Source organism: Heloderma suspectum, chromosome 2, assembly GCF_057233095.1.
Source record: "Heloderma suspectum isolate Gila_16-S chromosome 2, 16-S_ref, whole genome shotgun sequence".
Taxonomy (NCBI): domain Eukaryota; kingdom Metazoa; phylum Chordata; class Lepidosauria; order Squamata; family Helodermatidae; genus Heloderma; species Heloderma suspectum.
Window position 1 is genome coordinate 179111083 of NC_139459.1, and position 27457 is coordinate 179138539.

Here is a 27457-nt window from a genome sequence, read left to right on the forward strand (position 1 = left end):
CCCTAAACCTTCCCTCCGTATTAAGTACGCAACACTAAATGGAACACTTTTCTGCTTCTTTTAAAAAAAAGATGATGCCTGAAGTCCACACTCAAGGGGCCTCAATGGTACATAACGGTAGAGTGCATGCTCAGACTGGTACATCTGGTGAGCACTGCTGTGCCATCCAAATCTAAGCACCTTCAGTATCTGTTTCCCTGTGCACAGGATTCACCCCCAAGCTCTCTGCTCTTGGCTTCCCTCTGCAAGAAACAATCAGACACAGGTTGTTGTTTTTTCCTTTCCACCCCATTTATTTATAAGAAAAGTGGCATGTGAGCAGCCTTCTCCTGGATGAGCCATTTGTGCGTTAACACCCCGCCCCCCATATTGCGCATGAAAAGGAGACAACAGGAACACAAGGGTGCTGAACTTTCTGCTGGTGGAGATAAACGGGGATAAAAGAGGAGGGGTTAAAAGCAGCGCGTGACTGGAGCACAAGATCACTGGTGCGTCTACGCAACATCACGGGGCCCCGTGCCCTGCCAAGGCTTTCATGGAGACCAGAAGACAAACGGCAAGTGGTGCAGATGGATTCCAGCTTCCCTGCCCAACCTGGTACACTGCTTATGCTTTCTCATGGCAAGCCACAATGGCGGATCCTTCTTTACTTTGCTCTATGATCTTATGCCCTCACTAAGCAGGTCATGAGCCAACTGGGTTTGTCCTTTGGCCGCTCCTGTGCCTGCCGACAGAAACGGGAAGGCCAACCTAATAACCACCCAGTCAACGCTGTGCCTTTAACAGTCTTCCGAAGGATGATTCCCATAGACATGGTTCCTGCAGCACTACAACAGCCATACCTGGTGGGCAGGCCCATGGCATGTCGTTTACTCAAGGCACACCTGAGGGCTCAGGCATTTACCGAAAGGATAGAAGAGCTGCTTCACCTGCCTTCCTTGATCCTCCAGCCCCGTTCCATGGGAATGGCTTCGCATGCTTTCGTGGGCCCCCACTTTAGAGTTCACAGGCAGCAAGGCCATCATTCCCAAATCCACAAAGGGACCACGCGGTTCTCAGGACGTTGCTTGTGGACGACCACGGCTGATAAGTCTGGGGAGCATCGTAGATATAGAACCATGCACGCAGTGCGTAAGGGTATTTTTAAAAAGCGTAAAGGTGAGATAGATTATGCTTGTTGGGTTGAGCATTACATCGAGGAATCCCAGCAGTGTGTACACCAGCCCCAGTGCCAACAGGCTCTTCTCTGGATGGGACCGAAGCTGTCAGGGCCAAGGAGATGCAAACCATCATTCTCTGGATGGAAAGCAAATGCTCAGCACAAAGTAGCAAGGGAACGGTGTGGCCAGTTGCCCGCTCAGCATCACAAGTGGAAAGGGGATGAGTGGGTATATGGGGAGGACGAACGATCCTACAGGAACATCCCACACACATACACTCGCTGTAGAACTACTGACAATTTCTGAGTGAGAATTGCAGTGGCACCTCTCCCCCCCCCTTTTTTTTTGGTCAGAGTTGAAACAGAGATTTGGACCCAGGTGAGGCAGAGAGATCCTGAGCACCCTTTCCTTTCTTTCAGCACTGTCTCAACCTCCAGCTTTGCTCCCAACTGAGCTCAACCTTAAACGGCTAAGTGTTCCAATAAAAACACACACACACAAAGACACACAGTTAAAAACAAACACACACACACAATCCCGCCCCCACCCCGCCCCCAAGACAGCTAACTGGTTTACATACAGCACATTGCGAAATGCTAAAATGAAGCCGTGGTGCCATTTAATGAGATTACCAGCGCCTGGTTCCCTAGCAAAGGCGGCTCATTCTCACATGACCTTTCCTAGATGAAAAGCTGAACTCCTATCCACCCTACAAAGAAGTGTAATCAAATGCAGGAACCGCTGTGGGCAATTATGCACTTTGGTCCAAACATACGTGTGAGACACGTATGACATAATTAGCTCCCTGACAGAGGAATGGGCTTCTGTGATCGGAGCATTAGGATCCAAATATATGCTTGTTTGCATTATAAAACAATGCAGGGGTTGGCAACTTGTGGCCTTCCAGATGTTTTGGCCTACAACTCCCATCATCCCTCCTCAATGGCTATGCTGGCTAGAGCTGATGGGAGCTGTAGGCCAAAACATCTGGAGGGCCATGAATGGCCCAGCACTGATGTAACAGTTTTAGACAAGAGTACAAATTTCTTGATGGGAAGATGACACTTGGCAAAATGGCCCTTGGGTGAGTGGTTGGGAAGCCATGAAAGCTGACCCAACTGCCATAAGGTCGGTTTTCAACCACGAAGGACACACTTTCAGAAGAGCCATTTGGCTTCACCTACATCTTAATTAAAACATACACACTGAACTTCACCACTTAGAAGTGCCAAGAGAAGAAGTGGGATGAGGGCCAATTTTGTGCACAAATATCCATAGGTTCTTTCTCCCTCAAGTTGTGAACGGCTACTACAACCACCACTGGGGAGGTGGGGGTGGTGAGGAGAGAAGGAGAAGGAGCGTTGTTCAAAATAGTTCTCTCTTAAAATGGATGTATGCCTTGCTCTATGAAAAATACATCTGTATGAAAGGAGTACAAACCAACCCTTGCTTCACAGCTTTGAGGCCTTTGCCGAGGTGAAAACAAAATGGCCGCCATCTCGTGAAAGGAAAAGGTGATGAAAGATGCTCTGGGTCATGTAGTCTTGTTTCTTCAGCCTTCTGCAAATTTTAACCCCCAGCTTCACTGAAAAAAGAATAGGTACAGGGGAGAAACATACATGACCAGAACCTTGGTCTTGGCTGCGCATCTTGAATCATCTCTCAAAACAAGGGCAGAAAAAACACCTTGTCAAAGATGAGCACACGCATGGGACTGACAGAACTAGCCAATAGGGCAAGCGACTGGATAAAAGCAATTAGAAGAGTCCCGAATGAAATCGGCAGAGAAGCAGCAGAAGTTGGACAGCCCCCAGCCTCTTGGAGGCTTCCTCCTTGCCAGCCCCTGGCTCCGAGAACCTGCTCAAATGCTCAGCGGCCCTCCGACCCAACCACAGGCCCATCCTTTGGTGGGATGCAAGTCCAAGTCTTAGAAGTCACTGAGGATGCTGATGTCTGCAAACTCGTTCCTGTACCGATGAGAGTACAAGCTGAGGATGAAGGCCCACTTGAAGGAGATGACGCTCCAGACACAGGACAGGTAGTAGCTCTTGGGATCTTTAATGGCTAACAGAAGAACAAGCACATTAAAAGAATATAGAGCATAATAACCTCCGTTGCGCATGGCTTAAGACTGAGAAGAGTCAATGGAACGAATGCCCCCTACATGAACTGTTATGCTGGAAAGCCAACCTATAGCTCTCCAAATATGGTTTGACTACAGCTCCCATTATCCCCAATGACTGGGCCTGCTGGCTGGGGATGATGAGACCTGTAGTACAACACTATCTGGGGACCCAAGGCTGGACTAGAGGGCCTAGGCTAGGGGTGAGAAACTTGTGGCCCTCCATATCTTTGGCCCATAACTCCCATCACCCCTAACCAGCATAGCCAATGGTGGGGGATGATACAAGTTGTAGGTCACAACATCTGGAGGGCCACAGGTTGCCCACCCCTGGCCTAGCACTCTGTCTTCGCTAGCAGCCAGCCAGATGCTCCCAAGGATCTCATTGGCAGGGCATTATTAGTGATAGTGCTGAGCTTTGCCAACTCACAAGCCCATTTCTTTTAACCCATTCTGGAGCTCTAGTGAGACCCCAGAACAGGCCCCCAAAGGGTAACATGACTAGGGCACACTGCCACTAAACAAGGCCCATTTCTCCCCCCGACCCACACACTTTTCTTTTCTGCCTAATAACCACCAACACCTGCCCTACATGAATCCATTCCATTAACAGACAAAAAGTCATCATTTTTATTTTTACAGATCGATCTGGTGTGGCAACCCCCTTCCTTAAAAGCCAGTCAAACCAAGATCTTACAGCCCTTCCCGAAAGTGTTCAGATTCCAGTTCCTAAGAGTCTCTTTGGGGAAGACATCCCCCGGGAGAACACTGCTTACGGCAGGGGTGCACAACTGCGGCCCTCCGCCACTCCCTCGAGTCCAACAACATTGGGAGGTCCACTGGTTCCTCACCCTCTAGGTTGTGGTTAAGATCCGAAGTGGGTGGGAAATGGCTCCTGAACATTCAGAGGCTGGAAGGGGTGTGCATGCTGAGTGGGAAGTTCTGGGACTGGGACAAGGAGTGGGTTCGGGACTGGGACATTCTGTTTCTGGCTGCACTGAGCCTATTCAGCTCTTGCTGTAGTTAGGCTAACAAACCCCAAGCTTACATTGATGCTGCGTAATGGCCAGGGCCAAGAACGTGCAGAAGCCCACCACGGAGAGGACGCCGAAGAAAACGCCGACAAAGAGGAAGAACCTCAGCCCTTTCAGCCAAGTCCTCCAGTAATCCTGCACATACATCACGTGTGTGATTAGGGCCCAGAGTGCCAGCACGCCTGTTGGAGCAAAAGGAGAAGGAGAATCAAGACTGAGCGGGATCACGAACTCCGGGGCTCACCAGCAATGTCACGCAGGGCTTAGGCCGGCCCTTCCCAACCTGGTGCCCTCCAGAGGTTTGGGACTTCAACTCCCATCAGCCCCAGCCAACATGGCTAATAGTCAGGCATTCTGGGAGTTGTGGTCCCAAACCTCTGGAGGGCCCTGGGCTGGGGAAGACTGGGTTAGGCTCTTGGAATCCTGCAATGTGCCTAGAATACACCACTTCAGGCAGATGCTCACCGGAGAGAATGCTCCTCCATACAAGACATTCCTTGCACACAGAAAACTAGCACGGCAGGGAGGAGACTAGACTAGGTTAGAAGCTTTCTCCCTGAGATGCTTGCTTTCTGTCTGGAGGGAGAATGTCTGTACTATGAAGGAACATTTTCTCAAGTGAACACCCACGTGCAGTAGTGTAGACCATAATCCACCAGGGGAACTAGGTGCCTTTGCCTGCAACTTCATTATCACATGGTACACCAATTTCCGGAGGGGTAGCCTGTGTTAGTCTTTTGCAGACAAATAGCCCTATGGCACCGGAAAGCTCACAAATTTATTATGGCATACACTTCTGTGGGCTGGAGTCCACTTCATCAGATGCATAGAATATTATGCTGAGCTGCAGGAATATATATATAGATATATATATATATATATATATATACACACACACACACACACACACACACACCTGCAGCTCAGGATAATGCATCAGATGAAGTGGACTCTACTCCATGGAAGCAAAGGTTATAATAAATTTGTCAGCCTTTAAGGTGACAAAATAACCTCCTTGTTGCTTATGGCATACTTACGTGTTATGCTATAGGTTGTATTTAAAAATGTGAAGTCGCTTTATTCCAGGGGTGGGCAACCTGTGGCCCCCCAGATGTTGTGACTGACAATTACCATCAGTCCTAGCCAGATAGCCAATGGTGAGGGATCACGGGAGCTGTAGGCCAAAACATCTGGGAGACCACAAGTCGCCCACCCTGGTTTAACAGAACACAGTGATAGCATGAAACATCTTATTGTTTTGGTCTCTTCCACATCAGATGCTTTACCTACAGACCTTTAGATCCCAGCCCTCCAAACAAATCAGAAAGAGGTCACAGCATGAGGAACGCCCTCTTGTGGTGGGAAAAAAGCTGCTGCTGGGAATAATCTGCAGAAGGGAAAAGGACACTTGCAGCAATTTGAGGGAGGTACTGGAGGGCTAACCACAGGTTACATGCAAAACTGGTCAGACTGATTTAGCTTCGGGAGTAGGGGGAGACTGGGAGTGTAGACCAGGGAGGGGAATTTGTAGGCCAAAACATCTGGAGGGCCACAACTCCCATGGTCCCTCACTACTGGCTACTCTGGCAAGGGCTGACGGGAGTTGTAGGCCAAAACATCTGGAGGCCCACACGTTGCCCAGCCCTGCTATAGAAGCAGCGTGGAGGAGAGGTTGCTGTCCTTAGAAGCATGCCTTTTGAGACCCACCAGGAGGAAAGCAGATGTGGCAGAGGGGGGGAGAATTTATAACAGGGAAACCGAGGGCTGGGGGAAAAGGGCTGAAGCACCTGCCCTCTTAATGCTTCTTTATTGCAAGTTCCCCTCTCCCAAACTGGCTTTGGGAGCATCAAGGTTTGCTTATGCATGTGCAGCTAGCTTAAGAAGCATAAAGGGGGAGGGGTGGTGGTGGGAGAACAGAAGAAAACCAAAAAATGAAATGGAAAGGCTTATTCTAAATTGGTCAAAGCAAGAGTGCCTAGGAATATCTGCACAATACGTGACCATAGCAGATTGCTGCTATGTTTTTCTGCTATGAAGCAACCTGCCCCAACGTTGCAGTCTTTACGAAGTGACAGTACTTCCTAATACTTGATGCTAGATGCGTAAAGTGCAGAGAGTTGCAATGTTGACCACAGAGCTCTGCGATGCCTCTTTGGCTAAAATGTATCCATGTGCAATTCTGGTCATTTTGTGTTTACTTTCTATCCAGATCCAGCATTCAAATTTGTGCAAGAAGTTTGCCTTCCATGAAGACTGTGCATTTTGTGCTTTAATAGGATAGAACTGGAAGAACTGACCCCACTTGCAATGCTTCCCCACCCAGCTGGTGTTCAGTGCTCCCCTCCCCAATCCCTGGCCTTTTCATTGGCTTATCACTGGGAGCAAACTTCAGCCTCCTCTCAACCGGCACAGTCACAAGAAGCAGCATTCCAAGAGCCGAGTTACACAATCTGTGGCAGGACTGTACCACATCAGAGACGAGGAGGGGTTTATTTTTTAAAATGTTGGGGAAATGTTCAAACAAGCTCTCTGCACATACAAAACTAGCGTGCTAAAGAGAAGTTTGGCTGTTTGGAACCTACATATATTCCTTTCAATGGGCTGAAGCCACTGCTCTGATGGCCACTATCTCTAGGCTTCTGTGACAATGAAGTAGCCCAGCCAATAGCTGGGAAGGGCTGTCAGACAGGCATGCGGCTACAAACCTGCATTCCCCCACCCCTTTTTTAAGTCCCCAATAATGTTTTGTTGTTGACAATCTACATCAGCCTTCCCCAACCTGCTGCCTTCCAGATGTCTTGGACTCATCTTGGATGGGATCCAATACAACTTGAATGGGAGTTGTAGTCCATCACCCCAGCTGACTGCATGATGGGAGTTGTAGTCCAACACATCTCAAGGGCACAGGCTGGGGAAGGCTGATACACACAATTTTGGAGCAGAGCTATACTGCTACTGTGTGTAGCCACAGGCGGTTTGACCTGATGAAGAACCTGGGGCAGGGAACACCCTGGTGAAAGGATGCTCTGACTTGGATTGATGCTCTGACTTAGATTCCTGCATTGAGCAGGGGGTTGGACTCGATGGCCTTGTAGGCCCCTTCCAACCCTACTATTCTATGATTCTATGAAAGCCACTCTCATACATAGGAAGCTGCTCTATGCTGCATCAGGCCCTTAGTCCATCTAGCCCAGTATTGTTGGCACTGACTGGCAGCAGCTCTCCAGGATTTTAGGCAGCATTTTTTCCTAGCCCTACCTGGAGATGCTAGGGATTGAACCGGGGACTTATTGCATGCAAAGCAGCTGCTCTACCACCGAGCTACACCCCCTCCCTGTCCAGCTTCCTTCTGCCAAACCTACACAGTCAAGCTGCCTGCAGATGCACTGACTCAAGCCTGCCTTCTCTTTGGATTCAACCCTTGGGATGTATAGACTCACAGGGTGGCCCTGGGAAACCCACCATATCTTCAGCCTTAATACTTTATCTGTAAGATCGGAACAGCCGCAAACACAATGCAGATGCAAGTCAGCCTGCAGTGACCCAGCCTATTTGTTACACCTACCCTCCTGCTTAGACGAAACAAAGATGTATGCTGCAAGAACATCCCCACCCACCCCCAAAATAAAACAAAACGCCCCCTGCACACTATTTTTTACTGCAGTGTTTATGAATTAAATTACAAAACACATTTATTGCAATTTATTTCGCCCCATAGCTGAAGCTCTCTTATTTTAGGGGGAAACAGGAAGTGCGAGAGTGCTTCCCTAACCTAGAGAAAAAGGAAACTTCCCGTTTTGCAGATGTCGCTTTCCACAGAGGTGGCAGAAACACAAGCTCCTAGTCTACGTTCAAAACACCCCATTACTAATCATTTTCAAAAATGCCGAGTCATGCTTTCTCTCTTAGGCTGCTTGGGCGAGCGGGGAGTGTGTGGTCGGAGGCTCAGCCTCACATGTCAGGACCTGACTCAGCACCCGAGGCAGCCTCCTCGTGGGAGAGGCCACCTGATGCAGCACTTCAGAAAACCACTGCTGAGCAAGCAGATCTTTCAAAGCTACGTCTTCAGGGTGACTTGGCAAAAAAACAAAGAAAACGTTGGACGAAAACGAGAGCTTTGCAAAGACTCAAAAAGAGCTTCTACATTCACGGCAGCAGCCCCCGCCCCGAATCCTAAATAACCCCCTGATGAACTGGGCTCAGGGTTGGGTTGCAGGCATGGCTGCTAACCGCGATGTGGGTTTTTCCAGAACATTTTGAACTGGGGGGGAAAAAGTTCCTACACAATTTTCTCAGTGAAAACTGCTGGGGAACAACAGGGATGAAAGCCTCTCCCAGCACCCTCACTTCTGAGATCACGGTGTTCCAGCCTCCAGCAGCAGCAGAGAAACAGCCACCATAGGGGCGATCAATCACTGGGGGACGGGAGAGGTGCACACCTCCCTCCACCCAGTGATCCCTGGATCTCGGTGCTTGGGAAAGAGATTTAACTGCACCGCACCCCCAGCCCTGCACACCAAAATTTGTGCATGTGGAAAGTGTCTGTGTGCATATGCAGATGTGTCTTTCCCCCCACCCCCTGACACCAGATGCGGCCCTTGGGGCTGAAAAGGTTGTGCACCAAAATATAGTAATGGAAAGTTTGTTTATAGAACATTTTCTACCCCGCATCACAGTATCCACTTAAAGCAGGGGTGGGGAACCTGTCAGCCAACCCATCTGGAGAGCCACAACTCCCATCTGCCCTAACCAGCATAACCAGTGGTGAGGCATGATGGGTGTTGTGATCCTCCAGATGTTCTGGTCTACAAGTTGCCTACTCCTGACTGAACTGTTACCCCACCCCCTGCATCCTAAATAATTTGCGTCTGAGGTCCACATGATACAGTACTACACATGTCGACAATCCTACATCAACCTCTCTTTCAACCTGGTGCCCTCCAGATGGGTTTGGACTACAACTCCCATCATCCCTAGCCACCAGATCATTGGCCATATGTAGTCCAACACATCTGGAGGGCCCCTGATTGGGGAAGGCTGCCCTATACTCTCTAGACACTGGGCATTTTTTTTCACCAGATCCCTCTCTACCACATTTCCAAGAATGAAAAAATGGTTGTGATACCTGCAGCATGCAAGCCACCACTGGATTAATCAGCTGATGAATCTGCATGTACCAACCAGCTCCTCTCCTCTCCTCTCCCTCCTGAGAGGAAAAGGGGATGGTTCAAGGATGCTAGTGGGTAAGTGATTCCTGATAGGTTATTCCAGCCTCTCCTAACCTGGCGCCTTCCAGATGTCTGGGACTGTAACTCTCATCACTGGCCAGTCGTCAGGGATGATGTGATTTGCAGTCCAACTTATCTGGAGGGCACCAGGTTGGGGAAGGCTGGGATAACCTATCAGGAATCACTTACCCACTAGCATCCTCAAACTGTCCCCATTTCCTCTCCGGAGAAAAAGGAGAGCGGAGCTGGTGGATACACACAGATTCAGCAACTGACAAATCCAGTGGCGGCTTGCATGCGTGAACAGCCATCACAGATAAAATACAACACAAATAACTTTGATATCTCTTTTCAAAGGAGCCAGTTCACACATTTATTATACACTTGATGACTGGCGGGTATCCCCGTGGAGAGCAACCAAGTAATGTACATGCATTTGTGAATCAGGCACCTGATTCTAGTCTATAATTGGAAATGCAAAGGTAGTGTTTTTCAGTCAGGATTAATGCACACACATAAAAGAGTGTGATCTTGCAAATGGGAAGGGGTGGCGACAACTGGAGGCCATGGGAAGGGTCTGGAAACTTAACTGCAGAGACACACAGATCTCTTCTCACGTGAGCGATGCAGCATGGACGTTTTCTTTTTCTCTCAACCCAGAAAAACTAGAAATATCTTTCCAGAAAGCCAACATTCTGAAGCTGCTAAGAGGAGCTAGCTGATTCTACCAGCCTATTTTAGCTTAAAGCTCTTAGTGCCGGCAACTAAGCCTTAGGGAGTGACTTTTCAATTTTTTAGAATGGGGGGAAAACTGCACAAAAGCCAAGAAACCACCCAACAATTGGCTGTCGGGGAAAGGGGGGTGGGGCCTGGGGAAAGGAACCCCCAAGGGCCAAATTAGGACTCCAGGGAGGCCGGATCTGTCCCGCAGGCCTGAGGTTTGACAGCCCTAGTTTAAATAGAAGGGTGGGCAATGTGCGGCCCTCCAGATGTTGCTGGACCAAGACCATCAATTGCCAACATAGCCAGTGGTGAGGGCTGATGGGAGCTGCAGTCCAACGACAACTGGGGGGCTCAAGTTGCCCACCCCTAGTTTAAAGAGAGGGGTGAGCCATTACCTTTCTGGGGTGTGGGCAGCCGTTCCACTGGGAAATGCAGATGTGCCTGGTGTAGCCCTCCTTCTCTGCAGGACCCTGCTCCCTCCCTCCCGAATACAAACAACTGGGAGAAGGCTGCCCAGCTGCACATGGTCTGTTTGGTCCAGATCCAGCACAAACAAAACTCTTGGCTGGCTCAGCCTGGTTGCTCCACAATACTGCTGTATAGCGTGGAATGAGATAAGTGACATCAGCAACTGCCTGGGAGGAAGAGGGAACACGTCCAAGGGAGGAACCCGTTTGTGACTCGGCACTGGCTGGCCCCATCCCTGAAAACACAAGGCCTTTCAGCCCAGCCCCAGCCCTGCACCCAGACCCGCCTCCTGGTCAAGCCCTGGCTTGCCTTCCACATGCAGAGCAGCATCGGAAAGCGGCACAAACTCAGGCAAAGCCAAGGGAGGCTGGTGGCTCTGATTTCGGTGGGGGCAGGAAATCCATGCCGGGTTTCAGTCAGAACCAAGCCAGAACCTTAAAGGAGCTATCCAAGGTGTTAAACTCATTTTGGGGATAGGGTTCAGCACCTTGAGCATTCTGACTGAGTCCTGGAATGGATTCACAGCCCCACAAAAATCGGAACCAACCAGCCCCCATGGGGCAAAGCATTCACAATCATTGGTCAAATCAGCCTTCCCCAAGCTGGCACCGCCCTCCAGATGTGTTGAATCACAACTCAGCCAGTGTGCTGGCCAGTGTGGCGTAGTGGCTAGAGTGTTGGACTGGGAGTTGGGAGATCTGGGTTCTAGTCCCCACTCTGCCACGGAAGCTCACTGGGTGACTTTGGGCCAGTCACAGACTCTCAGCCCAACCCACCTCACAGGGGTGTTGTTGTGAGGATAAAATGGAGAGAAGGAGGACTGTGTATGCCACCTTGGTTTCTTTAAGGAGGAAAAAAGGTGGGATATAAATGTAATAAATAAATAAATAAACAAACAAACAAACTCCCATCAGCCCCAGCTAGCCTGGCCCATGGTCAGGGATGATGGGAGTCGTTCAAGATACCTGGAAGGCACCAGGTCAGGGAAGGCTGAATCAAGACATCAGTTTAGACATGGCGGGGGGGGGGGGATTCTTCAGGATCTATTCAGATCTATTTCTAGGCCACCTTTACATGGATACAAAAAGTGGATACAATTAAAACAAATCCATAAAAAGGCATTTCAGTAACATCCATAAAAACAGAGACTGCCAATTAAAATAATTAAAAACTAAACATGCCAATAAAACCAACAGCCCTCACTTTAAGGGAAGGCCAACGTGAACAGGCGGCTCCAGAATTTCCCTGAAGACCTGCAAAGAAGGGGCTTGACGAGCCCCCAGATGCAAGTTTTTCAGGATCTGGGCTCTTGAGAAATCTCTGCCTTTCTAGAATCAGGGCTGCCCGAAGACAGTCCCAATTTGAGCCTCAGTGCAATGCCAGTCATTTTTCACCACATGCTCCTGCTGGCAACTGGTGGATGCTAGAAATCACCGAGGTGCCCAGTTCGTCAACAGCTCCGATTGGCTGGAGGCAGCTGAAATGTCCTTTGCCACTGGGGCACCACTGCCAGGAAGCCAGCATCCCTCACGCAGGGACAAACAAGCCACAACAGAAAGGTGATTTCACACAGGCCTTTAGCAACAAAGCATCCGGTTTGGCAGGAAAGCCCATGGAAATAATGAGATGTGTGAAATCTGATGATATAAACTACTGGGATGACACGTACTGAGCGAGGCTTTTCCCACACGGGAAGCATTTCTAAGGCAGGCCGCAACAGCTGGGCCTGTCATTCCTAGTGCCTTGAAATACACACTTCAGTGCCAAAGCAAAGCATTTTCTTTTAAATGGCAAAATTCTTAGAATGTTGAATTCAATCAGCTGCCTGTACTACATTTCCTACGACTGAACAGATTCATAGGAGACAAGACAGAACTGGCTAGGTCCCTATTTGTCCCATGTATCGTCACAGAAGCATGTTGGGCTAGCTAGGTGGACTTCTGGCCTCAGCCAGATCATTAATTCCTCCTAGCACTAGTAGATGCAAGAAGAACTTCCAGGCCCAAAATGCCTACCATTGGTGAGTGAGGCATGTGCCCTGGATGCTCAGGCGCATGTTCCACTGCATGTACATGCGGCGGGAAGTCATGCTCACATTCTACCCATGATCCCTATAGTTTTTCTAGCAAGAAAATACTCTCCTTAACAGGCTTCCCCCAGCTGATGGCCTACAGATATGTTGAGCTACAACTCCCAGAATCCCCCAGCTAGCTATGCCGCTGGGTTGGGGAAGGCAGTTCTTAGAAAATTCCTGCCTGGGAGTGAGTGACTACGTGCAATTTGCAGAGAACGTTACATACAAACATATAAAGCCTTCTGTTGGAGTCAGACCATTGGCACATCAAGCCCTGTACTGCCCACGTCTACTAGCGATGGCTCCCCGTGGCCTTAGCAGAAGTCCTCCCAGGCTTGCTGCCTGAGATCCCTTGAAACCAAGGCATGGGAGGGTGAACCCGAATGCATGCAAAGCATACCCCGTGGGGCTATTGTCATTTTATTTTCACGTGCAGGAATGGCATCACGGGTAGGCATGGTTGGGCACTTGCCAAGGGTCCACATCTCAGCAGGGGCCCACTGACAATAGTCCCCTGGAGTTGCTCCACCTGTTCTCCATTGCAACCTGCTTGTTCACCTGCCTGTCGCTCTGGCCCAGACAACGGCACTGGTGAGAAGGTGGACCAGCAGATGCCCCTGCCTACTTGCTCACTGGCTCTCTGCCTGTCAAGCAAGTAAGTGGGGAAGAGGAGGAGGAAGAGCAAGCACGTTACCGTCCATCTCATCCAGTGGGTAACAGTAACAATCTAAACACAAAACATATGCGCTCAGAGCATGGTGCCCTCTGGAGGGACATTCCCCCCCCAAACATGGTGCAACTCCTTCGTTCCACAAAGCACAGTCAGCTGCGTGCTTCCTCCCTTTGTTTGGCAACACGTTCGCCTGGAGCAAATGTAATCCAAAGCCTTTCTTTATCCAATAGACTGAACTACCTGCCTGGCTTAAATATAGCAAAAAGCCTCTTAAGGATAAATGCCATCATTGCACAGATTCACTGACCACGCCAAGCATTTTCATTCCAGGAATCCATAGCATAAATGAGAATATAGAAATACTGGTGCCCCCCGCATGTTTGGGGCTACAACTCCCTTCAGCCCCAGTTGGCATGGCCCATGGTCGGGAGCGCTGGGGGCTGTCATCCAAAACACCTGGAAGGCATCAGGTTGGGGAAGGCTGCCCTGGACCAATATGACCATGGCTGGGACCATCCTGGAGGAGAGATGCCTCTCCATGCAATTTCAGCCTAGAAGGTCCTTCAGCTTCCACCACAAGGAACATTTGCAGTTGCTTCTCACATCCTCTTGATGAAGGGGGCAGCTGGGGCCCAACCGCCATCTTTGTCTCCACCCATTACTGCTTTATCCGTTGGGACTGGGCCCTTCCTCTGGGACAGAGGCCATGTGAACTCATCATCCTGCAAGCAGGAGAGGAAGAAGCCACAGGGTGTCATCATTGCCACCACTTCAAATAGCCTATTTTAAATGTTTTAAAATGTTGCTGTTCTTAGTGATCTCAGGAAAGCTTGCTCTGAGAGCCAGGTTGGCTGGAGAGGCAAGTAAAAATTCACAGGTTCCCCACTCCAGAGTAAGCCAGAACTGGGAACCAGCTTCTGTACAGAGGTGCGGTTCCAAACACAAGGCATTCAAAAAGCACGATCTGGCTAGCGAGTATTAGTAACAATATAAACGACAACAGCCCTGTGGCACAGCATATGTTCTCAATGCCAGACGTCTCCAAGCTTAATCTCTGGAAGCTGCAATGAATGGGTCTTGAGCCTGGAAAAGACATCCAAATGAGACCCTGTATAGCCGCCGCCAGTCAGAGGAGACTGTATCAGGTCAGATGGACCAACAGTCTGAGTCTAAAGCATCATCATATCTAATTATTAAGTTGCAACTGTGTTTCTCCAAAGAAGCCATCATCAATCCTGCAGAGTCGACTGTCAATTATTTCTGTTACTACGCAGTCTGAACCTGCGCTTCAAGCCCAAATCCAACAACAACCTTGCATTCCAACTGATTCACCCTCGAGGACTCCAAAGCTATGTTTAAAAATTCATTGGGAGTAAAAACACGCAATAAAGGAAAGGTGATAGTTGCCCTGACAACTATGACAGAAGTACAAAAAGAAAGTAGCCAGATTCTCATTGTGTAATGTCTGTTGGCACAAACGGACAATTATATGAGACAGGTGGTTTATCCATGCAAGGATGCAATCCTATGCATCAGGGGAAGGTGTCCCAGCACCTTCCAGTTGTTACAGACGGCAGCTCCCATAATCTTCAACCACTGATCATGTTGGCTGGGTGATGGGATTTGTTGTCCAAAACATTTGGAGAGCACCAGGTTGCCTAAGGTTGCTATACACATGAGGTAGCATCTATACATGCTAGGTAGCAACACAGCGAGGATTACTTTTGAGTAAACCTGCACAGGGTTGCACAGCCCAATAGACTGTACATGTGCCACTTCCAAAGATTTTTGAGCCTCTCTCCTGCAGCTGGAGCACATAGAAATGCAGCTCATCTGACCAATGTGGAAAAAAAGGTGGGCTGAAACATCTGGAGGGCCACAAATTTCCCACGTTCACTCTAGATTTTTGGCCTACAATTCCCATTGGCCCTAGCCAGCATAGCCAATGGAGAGGGATCATGGGAGTTGTATGTAGGCCCAAACATCTGGAGAGACACAAGATAACCCCTGCATTAATGGTACAGAAGTCTTGTTCTCGTTTGCATTTGGTCAGAGTGAGGATGGTTCTGGAAAAATCACAGGGGAAGGGCCTTTTTGGTGGTAGCATCCAGATTTTTTGGTTGCATATAAACACCATTTTGTTCACCCAGACCTTCTAAATAACATATTTTTAGCCTGGGCCTCTCAATTTAAAATGCCATGTTTTTAATTGTATTTTAGTTTTAATAGCTTTAACTGTTAATTTTAATGTTGTATTTGTTTGTGAGCTGCTCAGAGAACTTCGGTTACTGGGCAGATTGAGCAATACAGTAATAAACAAGGGACTTGGCTGCCCAAGCTGTTAACAATTTAATGCCGGCACCAATACACTGATAAATCAATATTTTTTCATGGAAGGTTGGATCCTAAATTTCTGATGCATTGGTGGCTCCCGAAAAACTACCCCCTCCCCCAAGTAATTATTATACTGTAACTAGTCCGCAAGTATATGCCAGAATGGTATAATGGTTAGAACAGGCTTCTCCAGCCTGGTGCCCTCCAGATGTTTTGCAACACAACTCCCAGCACTCCTGATCATTAGCCATACTAGCTGGGGCTGATGGGAGTTGAAGTCCAAAACATCTGGAGCACGCCAGGTTGGGGAAGGTTCAGTTAGAGTGCTGGATGAGGAACAGAGAGATCCAGGTTCAAATCCCCACTCGGCTATGAAACTCACAAGTGAACTTGGGCCAGTCGCTATCGCTCAGCGTACCCTACCTCACAGGGTTGTTGCAAGGATAAAATGAGCTCACTGAAGGAAAGGCAGAGGATATAAATGCAACAAATGAAAACGACAACACAGAGATTCCAATGCCACTTCTTCATCCCCATTTTGACCTCATTACTAGGACGCCTCACAAGTACTATTCACAACTGCCAAAAAAGTGAGCATCTTGCTACTTTTACATTCACCTCGAAACACCCTGACACTCTTAAATTACACCATGAAGTATATTAAAAAAAACAGCTGACTTTTGGTACCCAAGGAAAGAATAGCTAGGGCGATCAAGAGTTTGTGTGTTTTGTTTTTTTCTGTGTTACCTGGTATGTTGGAGGCACACAATGAAGCCAGAAAATAAACACAAGAAACAAAATGTAAATTATCCCTGAACGCCAGATGTAAATAAACCTCACCGCTGCTTCCCTGTGGCAGGGAAGGATCCCTTTCCAGGCAGAGAAAACTTTGTGAACGAGAAGCGCACTCTCCCATCATGTACCAGTTGATCTGCTACATAAAAGGCTAACATAGCTGTGCTATGTTAACAAGGGGGCTATTTCAAGAGCATTGTGGACTAGTAACTTATTTTTGCCTGCTTGTTTGCAAGGCTGCCTTTGCGGCACTTCACATGGTGCACAGCAAATAGTAAAAAGTATGGGGAAGGAGAATACACGGGGGGGGGGGGGACGAGATTATGGCTGCAGTCCTACACACATCTTCCAGGGAGCAAGTCCCACTGAACCCAGTGGGGCTTACTTTTGACTTGATGGGATTGCACGGTCGGTTCGCTGAGCTGCCCTTCCCAAGGCAGGGTTGTAGGTAACCGGCATTTAGGATTGTGAGCACAGAACTAGGCGCGGTCGAAATTCTGGAGTCAATGGGTGAAATCCAACGTAAGTCCTACTTAGAGCAGCCCCCACTGAAATACACAGGGCGTAAGTTAGTCATGACTTACGTAAGCCCCACTCATTTCAGGGGGTCTACTCTAAGTAGGACTTAAGTTGGATCCCACCCCATATCAGCCTTCCCGTAGTCCCACACAGCACCAGGTTGGGGGAGGCTGGTGGATACAGATAGCCCTGATCAGGGCTTGAGAATATTCCGAATTTCACCCCCCCCCCTTAGCAACCTCCGGTGGGGCAAGGGGGAGCCCCTACCTGCCCCCTTGGCTCGGAAGAAAACGGGGAGACCCCCCCCCCAAAAAAGGGCTCCTAGACGACGGGGGAAGAAGCCGGGGAGAGTTGCGCGCGCGACTCTCCCGAGACTGGGGCTTACCGGCCAGTCCTCCGGCGGCGGCGGTGCAAGGCTGCCGCAGGCTCGGCGCCAGGTTCCAGACGAGGAAGACGGACAGCCCCGAGAGGGTCCCGAACGCCGAGTAGGCCAAGCGCATCGCCATCTTCTTGGTCACCGCCATCGCGGAGCTCAGCCGGGCTGCCGCCGCGCCGGTGGGTGCAATTCGGGGCGCTCCGCCGGCGGTGCCGACGCCTCGCTCCGCCCGGGCTCCGCCTCCCTGCTCGCCCGGCTTTGCAGCGGCGCCCCGCGGCCGGGGGGACTCAGCGCCGGCAGCGCCGCGCGGGCGCCTCCCGCCCCCGCGGGGCTCGGCAGAGCCGGTTACGCGGCGGGGCGCGAGTTGCCCTGTGAAGCCACGTGCGAGCTCAGCTCAGCCTATACACGTGTGCGCCCCGCCCTTCTGCCGGGGGATGTCGTCGGGCGGCGTGCCCGCTTCTCTCACCAGCGCCTCCGCCGCCCCGTTGACCTCACAACGGCCCTGTGATGAGCCCGAGAGGCAATGCCCCGTGGCCTAGGGTCACCCAGTCCTGCGTGAGGATTTGAACCCAGGGCTTCCCAGTCGACAGCCACGACGCTGCGCTTTGAAATCGGCCTTCGGCTGCAGGCCGAAACAATGCTGCCAAGGGAGTAGTCCTTATTGAACGCAGTGGGGCTTACTTCTAAGTAAACATGGGCAGCATCGCACTATTATTCATTTAAAAGTAGTATTCCGAATCCCACTGTTGCCTAAAATAAATACAGGCTGCAAGGTGGCTCACAATTCAGTTGAATTGTATGCCATTAACATAACAATAAAATAACCATTTCCAGGGGTAGCCATGTCAGTGCATTGCAGCAAAAACAACAGCGTTCTTGTGGCGATGGAGGGCACAATCCTATGGGGATAGTCGGCCGCCTCTGAACTTGGAGGCAGCCGACTATCCAATGCAGAGCAGGCAGAGCATGGAGGCGATCTTCTCTGTGCTCTGCCTGCCCTGCATTTGCAGCTAGATGGTCGATTTCGGCTGTCTAGCCAGGGTGCCTCTAGAGCGAGGACGGGGTGTGGGGGGAGGCTGGACGGCACATAGGAAGCATTGTAGCAGTGTTTCTGCCACCCCTCCGTGCCCCACCTCCAGGAACTCCCTCTTTTTGGCCACTCCACACTGCTCTTGGGGACCTACAAGGCGGTGGGGGCAGAGCAGGGAGTGAGGTTTCTCGGAACCAACCTCGAGTGCTGGCTCTGAGCTCGGTTCCCAGAAAATGAAAAATCCTATGGCCGTCTAGGCACCATCTAGCGGGCATAGAATTGCACCCTTAAAGACTTAAGGGTGCAATCCTATGCCTGTTTAGACAAAAAAGTCCCACAACTCCCAGCAGTCCCCAGCCAGCATGAAGGACTTTTTTTCTGTCTAATCATGCATAGATCGTGCCCTAGCAAATTTATTCTGGCAGACTTCATTGGGGAGATAATTGGGGGCCACCACTGAGAAGGCCCTTTCCTTTGCTGCCGCCTTCTGAGCCTCCTGTACACTATGCTGAGTGTAGTGTACAGGTAGGTTCATGGATCCTTCATGGATCACTTAGGGATGTCAGAGAATTCCGCGACGGATCTCGGTGAGGCTGAATGCCAGTGCATTTGGCCCCCTGAAATCCGTCACGGAACGAAGCCCCCGCCCCCCCAACCCACGAAAGGTGCGCGGCACGAAGTCCCGACCGCCCCCAACCCACAAAAGGCGCGCGAAACGGAGCATTTACCTGCTCCCGTCCGCGCTGCTTTGTGAATGGCGGCTGTCCTGCGGCCGCCATTCGCTTCCTCCTCTTCATAGCCGTGATAGGCTACGTAAATACTTACGCAGCCTATCACGGCGGGGGGGACGGACCCAGCGTACACAAATGGCAGCGGCTACCACCATTTGCGTACGTTGGGGATTTTCTCCCTGCCGTGATAGGCTATGTAAATATTTACGTAGCCTATCACGGCTCAGTACAGGGACGCAAATGGTGGCGGCTATGACAGCCGCCATTTGCGTCCCTGCAGGGCTGCCCAGAGGCCGGATGTCTGGCTGCGGGCGGCCGGAGCCAGCTGGCAGCTCTGCGGCTTGGCCGCAGAGCGGAGCCGGCCAGACAGGATTCTGTGGGGGAGGACCGGATCGCCTCCCCCCCCATCGAGGATTCCGGGGGGAGGGACGGAGCACCTCCCCCCCCCACCGTGAATCACATCCGCGAACAAGTAAGTGAGTTTCGTACATCCCTAGGCCGCTTGCGTAACTCAGTGAAGCCATAAGCTATGCTGTGCAGGGCCACCCAAGACGGACAGGTCATGGTGGAGAGTTCTGACAAAATGTGGTCCACTGGAGAAGGAAATGGCAACCCACTCCAGTATTCCTGCCAAGAAAACCCCATGGAACGTATCACAAGGCTAAAAGATATGACGCCGGAAGATGAGCCCCTCAGGTCGGAAGGTGTCCAATATACTACTGGGGAAGAGCAGAGGGTATTTCCAAGTAGCGCCAGAAAGAGTGAAGTGGCTGGGCCAAAGCCGAAAGGACACTCAGCTGTGAATGTGTCTGGTGGTGAAAAGGAAGTCTGATGCTGTAAAGAACAATATTGTTTAGGACCCTGGAATGTCAGATCAATGAATCAAGGTAAGCTGGAGGTGGCCAAACATGAGATGGCAAGATTGAACATCGACATCTTGGGAATCAGCGAACTAAAATGGACAGGCATGGGCGAATTTAATTCAGGTGACCATCATATCTACTATTCTGGGCAAGAATCCCTTAGAAGAAATTGAGTAGCACTCATAGTCAACAAAAGGGTGGGAAAAGCAGTACTGGGGTACAATCTCAAAATCGACAGAATGATCTCAGTACGAATCCAAGGCAAACCATTCAACATCACAGTAATTCAAGTCTATGCCCCAACCACTGATGCCGAAGAAGCTGAGGTTGATCGGTTCTATGAAGACCTACAACACCTTCTAGAACCAACACCAAAAAAAGATGTCCTCTTCATCATAGGGGATTGGAATGCTAAAGTAGGAAGTCAAGAAATCACTGGGATAACAGGCAAGCATGGCCTTGGTGTACAAAATGGAGCAGGACAAAGGCTAATAAGAGTTTTGCCAAGAGAACACGCTGATTATAGCAAACACTCTTTTCCAACAGCACAAGAGGAGACTCTACACATGGACATCACCAGATGGTCAATATCGAAATCAGATTGATTATGTCCTTTGCAGTCAAAGATGGAGAAGCTCCATACGGTCAGTAAAAACAAGATCTGGAGCTGACTGTGGCTCAGATCATGAGCTGCTTCTTGCAAAATTCAGCTTAAATTGAAGAACGTAGGGAAAACCACTAAACCATTCAGGTATGACCGAAATCATATCCCTTATGAATATACAGTGGAGGTGAGGAATAGATTTAAGGGATTAGACCTGATAGAGTGTCTGAGGAACAATGGACAGAGGTCCATAACATTGTTCAGGAGGCAGCAACTCAATCCATCCCAAAGAAAAAGAAATGCAAGAAAGCAAAGTGGCTGTCTGATGAGGTTTTACAAGTAGCTGAGGAAAAAAGGGAAGTGAAAAACAAGGGAGAAAGGGGAAGATATACCCAACTGAATGCAGAGTTCCAGAGAATAGCAAGGAGAGACAAGAAGGCCTTCTTAAATGAACAATGCAAAGAAATCAAGGAAAACAATAGAATGGGAAAGACTAGAGATCTCTTCAAGAAAATCGGAGATATCAAGGGAACGTTTTGTGCAAAGATGGGCATGATAAAGGACAAAGAAGGCAGAGACCTAACAGAAGCAGATGAGATTAAGAAGAGGTGGAAAGAATACACAGAAGAACTATACAAGAAAGATCTGAATGTCCTTGATAGCCATGATAGTGCGGTCACTGAACTTGAGCCGGACATCCTAGAGAGTGAAGTCAAGTGGGCCTTAGGAAGCAATACCAACAACAAAGCTAGCAGAGATGACAGTATTGCAGCTGAGCTATTTAAAATCCTAAAAGATGATGCTGTTAAAGTGCTGCACTCAATATGCCAACAAATTTGGAACACTCAACAGTGGCCACAAGACTGGAAAAGGTCAGTTTACATTCCAATTCCAAAGAAGGACAATGCCAAAGAGTGTTCAAACTACCGCACGATTGCGCTCATTTCACATGCCAGCAAGGTTATGCTCAAAATCCTACAAGCTAGGCTTCAGCAGTATGTGAACCGAGAACTACCGGAAGTACAAGCGGGGTTTCGAAGAGGCAGAGGAACTAGAGATCAAATTGCCAACATTCGCTGGATCAAGAAAGCAAGAGAATTCCAGAAAAAAGTCTCTTTCTGCTTCGTTGACTACGCTAAAGCCTTTGATTGTGTGGATCACAACAAACTGTGGCAAACTCTTAAGAGATGGGAGTACCAGACCACCTTACCTGTCTCCTGAGAAACCTGTACAAGGGTCAAGAAGCAACAGTAAGAACCGGACATGGAACAACCGATTGGTTCCAAATTGGGAAAGGAGTACGACAAGGCTGTATATTGTCGCCCTGCTTATTTAACTTATATGCAGAGTACATCATTAGAAATGCTGGGTTGGATGAATCACAGGTCAGAATTAAGATTGCCAGGAGAATTATCAACAACCTCAGATACGCAGACGATACTACCTTAATGACAGAAAGCAAAGAGGATCTAAAGAGCCTCTTGTTGAGGGTGAATGTGGAAAGTGCAAACGCTGGTTTGAAACTCAACATTAAAAAAACTAAGATCATGGCATCTGGCCCCATCACTTCCTGGCATATAGAAGGGGAAGAAATGGAAGCAGTGACAGATTTTACTTCCTTGGGCTCCAAGATCACCACAGACGGTGACTGTAGCCATGAAATTAAAAGACGCTTGCTCCTTGGGAGGAAAGCTATGGCACACCTAGACAGCATAGTAAGAAGCGGAGACATCACCTTGCCAACAAAGGTTTGTATAATCAAAGCTATGGTTTTCCCAGTAGTAATGTATGGCTGTGAGAGCTGGACTATAAGGAAGGCTGAGCGCCGAAGAATTGATGCTTTTGAACTGTGGTGCTGGAGAAGACTTATGAGTCCCCTGGACTGCAAGGAGGTCAAATCAGTCAATCCTAAAGGAAATCAACATGACTGCTCATTGGAAGGACAGAAGCTCAAATATTTTGGTCACCTAATGCGAAGAGAAAACTCACTGGAAAAGACCCTGATGCTGGGAAAGATCGAAGGCAAAAGGAGAAGGGGATGGCAGAGGATGAGATGGCTAGATAGCATCACCAATGCAATGAATATGAACTTGAGCACACTCCGGGAGAGAGCGGAGGGCAGGAAGGCCTGGCGTGCTATGGTCCATGGGGTCACGAAGAGTCAGACACGACTGAACAACATCAACAACAAAGGTTCATGTGGGGAGAGGCATTCCATCAGGTACTGCAGTCCCCAAAGGTTCTCCACCCATGGTCTAGGGCGAGTAACAAATCCAAATTTAGCCCAGGATAACATCACCTTTAAATGGCTAATCTCCTCTAATGAAAAGGTTAATGATACAAGGGTACAAGGCAATGCTCAGTTTTGGAAAAGGTACAATGACTCTGAGCAAAGAGAATTAGTACAAGACTATGATGTTATTAAATTGTATGATGATTTGATCATTTGATTTGATCATTACGTAGACTACGGCGAAAATAAGGGCAACGCAAATAGCGTTGCCCTTATTTTCACCGTAGTCTACGTAATCTTTATGTAGACTACAGCGACCAAATAAGGAACGTGAATGGCGGCTCCCTATGGGGGCCGCCATTTGCGTACGCGCTTTTTTTTTTTTTTAAGTCACCCGTGATAGGCTACGTGACGATTTACGTAGCCTATCACGGCTGACTTTGCAAATCTAGCCATGATAGGCTACGTTAATCGTCACGTAGCCTATCATGGGGGCGTTTGTTTTTTTTTTACTTTTCTTGGAATGGCGGCGGCGGCAGCCGGTCGAAAGACCAGCTGCCGCCCCTGACCCTGTCAAAGCCCTGCTGAACCGCCGCTGCGACCCGCCACCGGGAGCGACATTTGGGAAAGGTAAGTCCCATCCCGGGGGGGGGGTGCGGGGTGCGGGGAGGCTACTTCGGGGGGCCGAATACATTGGCACTCGGCCCCGCGAAGTTTCGGGGAGAAATTCTCCCCCATCCCTAGATTAATCAAGGCTAAGAAACCCACCATCCATAATCAACTGGTTACATAGCTTCTGTGATTAATGGGTGCAATCCTAAGAATGTTTAGACAGAAAAAGTCCATGCTGGCTGGGGAATGTTGGGAGTTATAGGACTTTTTTTTCTTTCTACACATGTAAAGGGTTGTGCCCTAAGGGCACAATCCTATGGCTGCTAGACAGCAGCTAGACGGCCATAGGATTTTTCATTTCCTTGGAACTGATCTTGGACTGGAGCCAGTGGTCTGAGGCTGGTTCCCAGAAAACTGCCTCCTTGCCTCCTCCCCCGCCACCTTGTAGGTGGTGCGGTTCATCCCCGGCTCCATGCTTGTAAGAGCATCATGGAGTGGGGGAAAAGGGGGCATTCCTGGGAGTGGGGAGGGGACCACAGAAGCGCCGTTATGCTTCCTATGCACTGTCTGGCCTCCTTCCCCACCTCCGCTCCGAAGCTGAAATTGGCTGTCTAACTGCAAATGCAGGGCGTGGAGGAAAATATCCCCTCTGCACTCTGCCCGCCCTGCATAGGATAGTAGGCCGCCTCTGAGTTCAGAGGCGGCCGACTATCCCCATAGGATTGCACCCTAAACAAATTAACTCTGTACCTATTAGAGAAGGAAGACAAATGCTTCATTTATTTTGTGAGAATTGCCTTTATTTTTAAACAGAAAATACAGAAAATGGTATATTCCATTATGAATTAGTGTAATTATTATTTAGTTTCATGATGATGTATTAGAAAATACATAGCAAAGAATCCATAGTTAATTCTGAACATTTGGGCCTGAATCTGTTGGAACAGAAAGCCCTGAGTTAGAAGGGCTCCATCTAATCCCAGATGTTCAGGGGCTTCTTGTGCTGAGAGAAAGCTACTTTGCCCATGCTCAGAAATAGGGTTTTTTTTCCACTCAACATTTCCTTGGCTGGGTAGCCGCTGAAATTACACTCTGCCGCCACATAGGCACAAGACACACACAATTGTCAAGATGCATAAGGCACAACTTGGGCTTCTGTGTGATATGCTGATAGCTGTGTGAAAAAGCATATGCATGTCCTACCTAGTGTGTTTGGTAACCTGTGTAGTCTCTAAGTACATAGGGTATATTGGGTTGAATGTGATACACAAGGAGCATATATGTGGCAGTCAGTTGTGCAAGCTGACCATGATAATACAAATTCACTAGCATCTTTTTTGCAATGCCTCACTCATGTTACGCACATCATGTAATTCGTGTGAGGAGCATGTGTTCTAGACACGCCTAAGATAATAACATTTGGTCATCTGTCTACAACATATTTGTGGCACAAGTCTGCTGGGGTTGTGTATGTGATGTACATACATGGTGTCTGTTTATATAGGATGCAGTCAATGGTATAGTTTGAGTATGATATACTGTGACAAACTCCCGTGTGCTGATGTAGCTCACCAGTGTCTCCGAGAGCATCTTGTAATTTGTAAGTAACCCCACTAGGAACCCTGGATAAGGAGCCTTCCCAACCTGGTGCCCCCTAGATGTTTTGGACTACAATTCCCAGCTTTCTTGACTATAGGATGGGGCTGATAGGAGTTGCTCCAAAATGTCTGGAGGTTACAAGGTTGGGGGAAGACTGGCATATAGAATGGCACTGGCCATGCTGGCTGGGCATGATGGGAGCTGTAGTCCAAGTTATTTTGACACCTGAGGCCAAAGATTCAAGGTGCCATGAGAAATGAGTTAGAAGAAGAAACAGCCTGAAAAACAAGATTGTGAGGCAAGAATAGATGTAAGGCACAAAGTAAAAGAAGGACCAAGGAAACAGGAGATTAAGGCAAGGAGTAGCAAACTAATGCCCCTAATTATATATCTTCCTGTCATTGAGATCACCAATTCCACATTACTTAGTGGACAAGCGACTACTGCTCCCAACAATGTTATTGTCAGTTCATTTCTCTGGCATAATAACATCCTGACATGTGATAGTCGATCAAACCTTGATCAAACCATGTGCCTACAACTATTTACCAGGGATAGTACATTTTACTGGAGCTGGTAAACCAGGGGGTGGGGAATGTGTGGCCCTACAGACTCCAACTCCCATCATCCCTGACCATTGGCCATGCTGGCTGGGGTAGATGGGAACTGGGAGCCCCACAATAGCTGGAAGACTGCACATTCCTCACCCCTGTGTAAATTACTGTCCCTGTTTTGTTCCCATTTTTGCCTTTAGGGAATGCCTTATTAACACTGTGCATGTGAGTTGCTAGAGTTGTCATTGTTCAGGGTTCTGTTTCCTCCCCTAAGTCTTTAGAACTGAAATCTCAGAGCGGGGGAGGCATGCGTCGTCTCTAGCATTAACGTGTGATGCACATGAACACGAAGGCGTCACGCAACATGTCACCGTCGGCCATTTCATGCGCTGTAGTTGCTGAGATATATTTTGAACTGCTGATAATTTGTAAGACCATTATTGGGGTTTTGGGGTGTGTGTGCAGGGTGTTAAGCATATCTTTAATCAGAAGAACAAACACCCTCTTCGATTTTAAATCGTGTAAAACAGGCAATTGCAGAGTAAATTACTATAGAAGGCGGAGTAGAAACTTCACTTCAGTATATCGCTTCACTTACCTCAAAATATGGTGAGCCAATCCTGCTGCGTTTGGACGCCTTCCTGCTCATTTCGCTGAGCGGGCCCCCAGACATCAGCCCCAAAGTCCTGCCATGATGGCACCACTGGCCCTGAGGTTTTATGGTCCATAAAACCTTAGGATGGGAAATTTAATCTCAGGGCCAGCACCTAATCCCAAATAACTTCTTTTGAATCTTGGATCTCTGGGGTTTGCAGCAGTATTGCAAGACACTACTTTGACCAAAAAAACCCAGTAACCCCAAAACATTCATTCTGAAAGAGAAAATATTGCCTAAGTTTCTTTTAAAAAAGAAAAAAAAATGTTTCCCCACATTTTAGATGTTCCCAGTGGAAAAATTAAAAAGAAAATTATCCACCCTCCCGAACGCTCCCCCCAACACCGCTTTTCCCTGCTGAGTTTTTCCTATCTTCCTGAGCCTTCACAGTTCAGATTTTTACCTGCTAGGAATTGGCAGCCCATGCCATCACATGGCTCTGCCTGATGACATCACAAGGCCTGACCATGCAACATCACTATGCCCCGCCCCATGAGCCTCAGACTTTGGGACACCAGAAACCTGGCAACCCTACTGTGTATATGGGAAAGACGTGGGGGCCTGTGCAATACTCCTTGCTATGGGGGTGATCCTTGCTGTGGGAAGTGGGTGTTACACATGTGTCCAGTTTGGGCTCTGGAATGTTCTTGAGTACACTCAAGAACTTCCCGATGACGATGATGTAACATGCTACCAGAATTATGGCTTTTTGGAGCTGAGTTGAAATGTTCTGTAAACTCTGTAACTTCGAAGATCTTTCCCAAGTCCTATCGACCCATTTGTTTTGCTCATTTTGTTTACTTCTTGACTTAAAGGAGACTTACTCTGGCAAAGGTTTTAGAAGCTGTGGCCGAATGACATCTCTGTAATCCAGCCGTCCTCAGCCTAGTGCCCTCCAGATGTTTTGGACTACAACTCTTCGCATTCCTGGCTGGGGCTGATGGGAATTGAAGTCTAAAACATCTGGAGGGCACTAGGTTGGGGGCGGCTGCTGTCGTCCATTCCCACACCCTCTCTAGGAGACTGAGGTTTGGCACAGATCCATCTGGGAGAGAAGGAATGTCTCCCCT

At 48.9% G+C, this 27457-nt stretch overlaps 1 protein-coding gene across 3 annotated transcripts; it reads right to left on the reverse strand.

Annotated features, from left to right (window-relative positions):
- Window positions 1-266: 266 nt before the first annotated feature.
- On the reverse strand, window positions 267-17892 carry SLC48A1 (solute carrier family 48 member 1). 3 transcript variants are annotated; one of them, XR_014788073.1, is made up of 4 exons: window positions 17516-17825; window positions 4331-4498; window positions 2193-3224; window positions 267-2077 (listed from the first exon to the last, which is right to left on the reverse strand). XR_014788073.1 is itself a non-coding variant. In XM_084836498.1 (3 exons), exons 1-3 carry the CDS (start codon window positions 17652-17654, stop codon window positions 3088-3090), a joined length of 444 nt encoding a protein of 147 aa, XP_084692624.1. In that variant the 5' UTR covers window positions 17655-17892; the 3' UTR covers window positions 267-3087. The 3 variants fall into 3 exon arrangements, 2 of the variants coding, with proteins under 2 accessions (XP_084692624.1, XP_084692623.1); XM_084836498.1 differs by having other exon boundaries at window positions 267-3224; window positions 17516-17892; XM_084836497.1 differs by lacking the exon at window positions 17516-17825 and adding an exon at window positions 10663-10880 and having other exon boundaries at window positions 267-3224.
- Window positions 17893-27457: the final 9565 nt, after the last annotated feature.

Bases quoted from the DNA above. Each gene is read 5' to 3' on its own strand.
- SLC48A1 (XM_084836498.1), bottom strand. From the start codon at position 17,654: ATGGCGGTGACCAAGAAGATGGCGATGCGCTTGGCCTACTCGGCGTTC. The intron at 4,499-17,515 runs GTAAGCCCCAGT...TTGCTCCAACAG, and splicing joins CGCCGCCGGAGGACTGGCCG to GCGTGCTGGCACTCTGGGCC. The intron at 3,225-4,330 runs GTAAGCTTGGGG...TTCTTCTGTTAG, and splicing joins GGCCATTACGCAGCATCAAT to CCATTAAAGATCCCAAGAGC.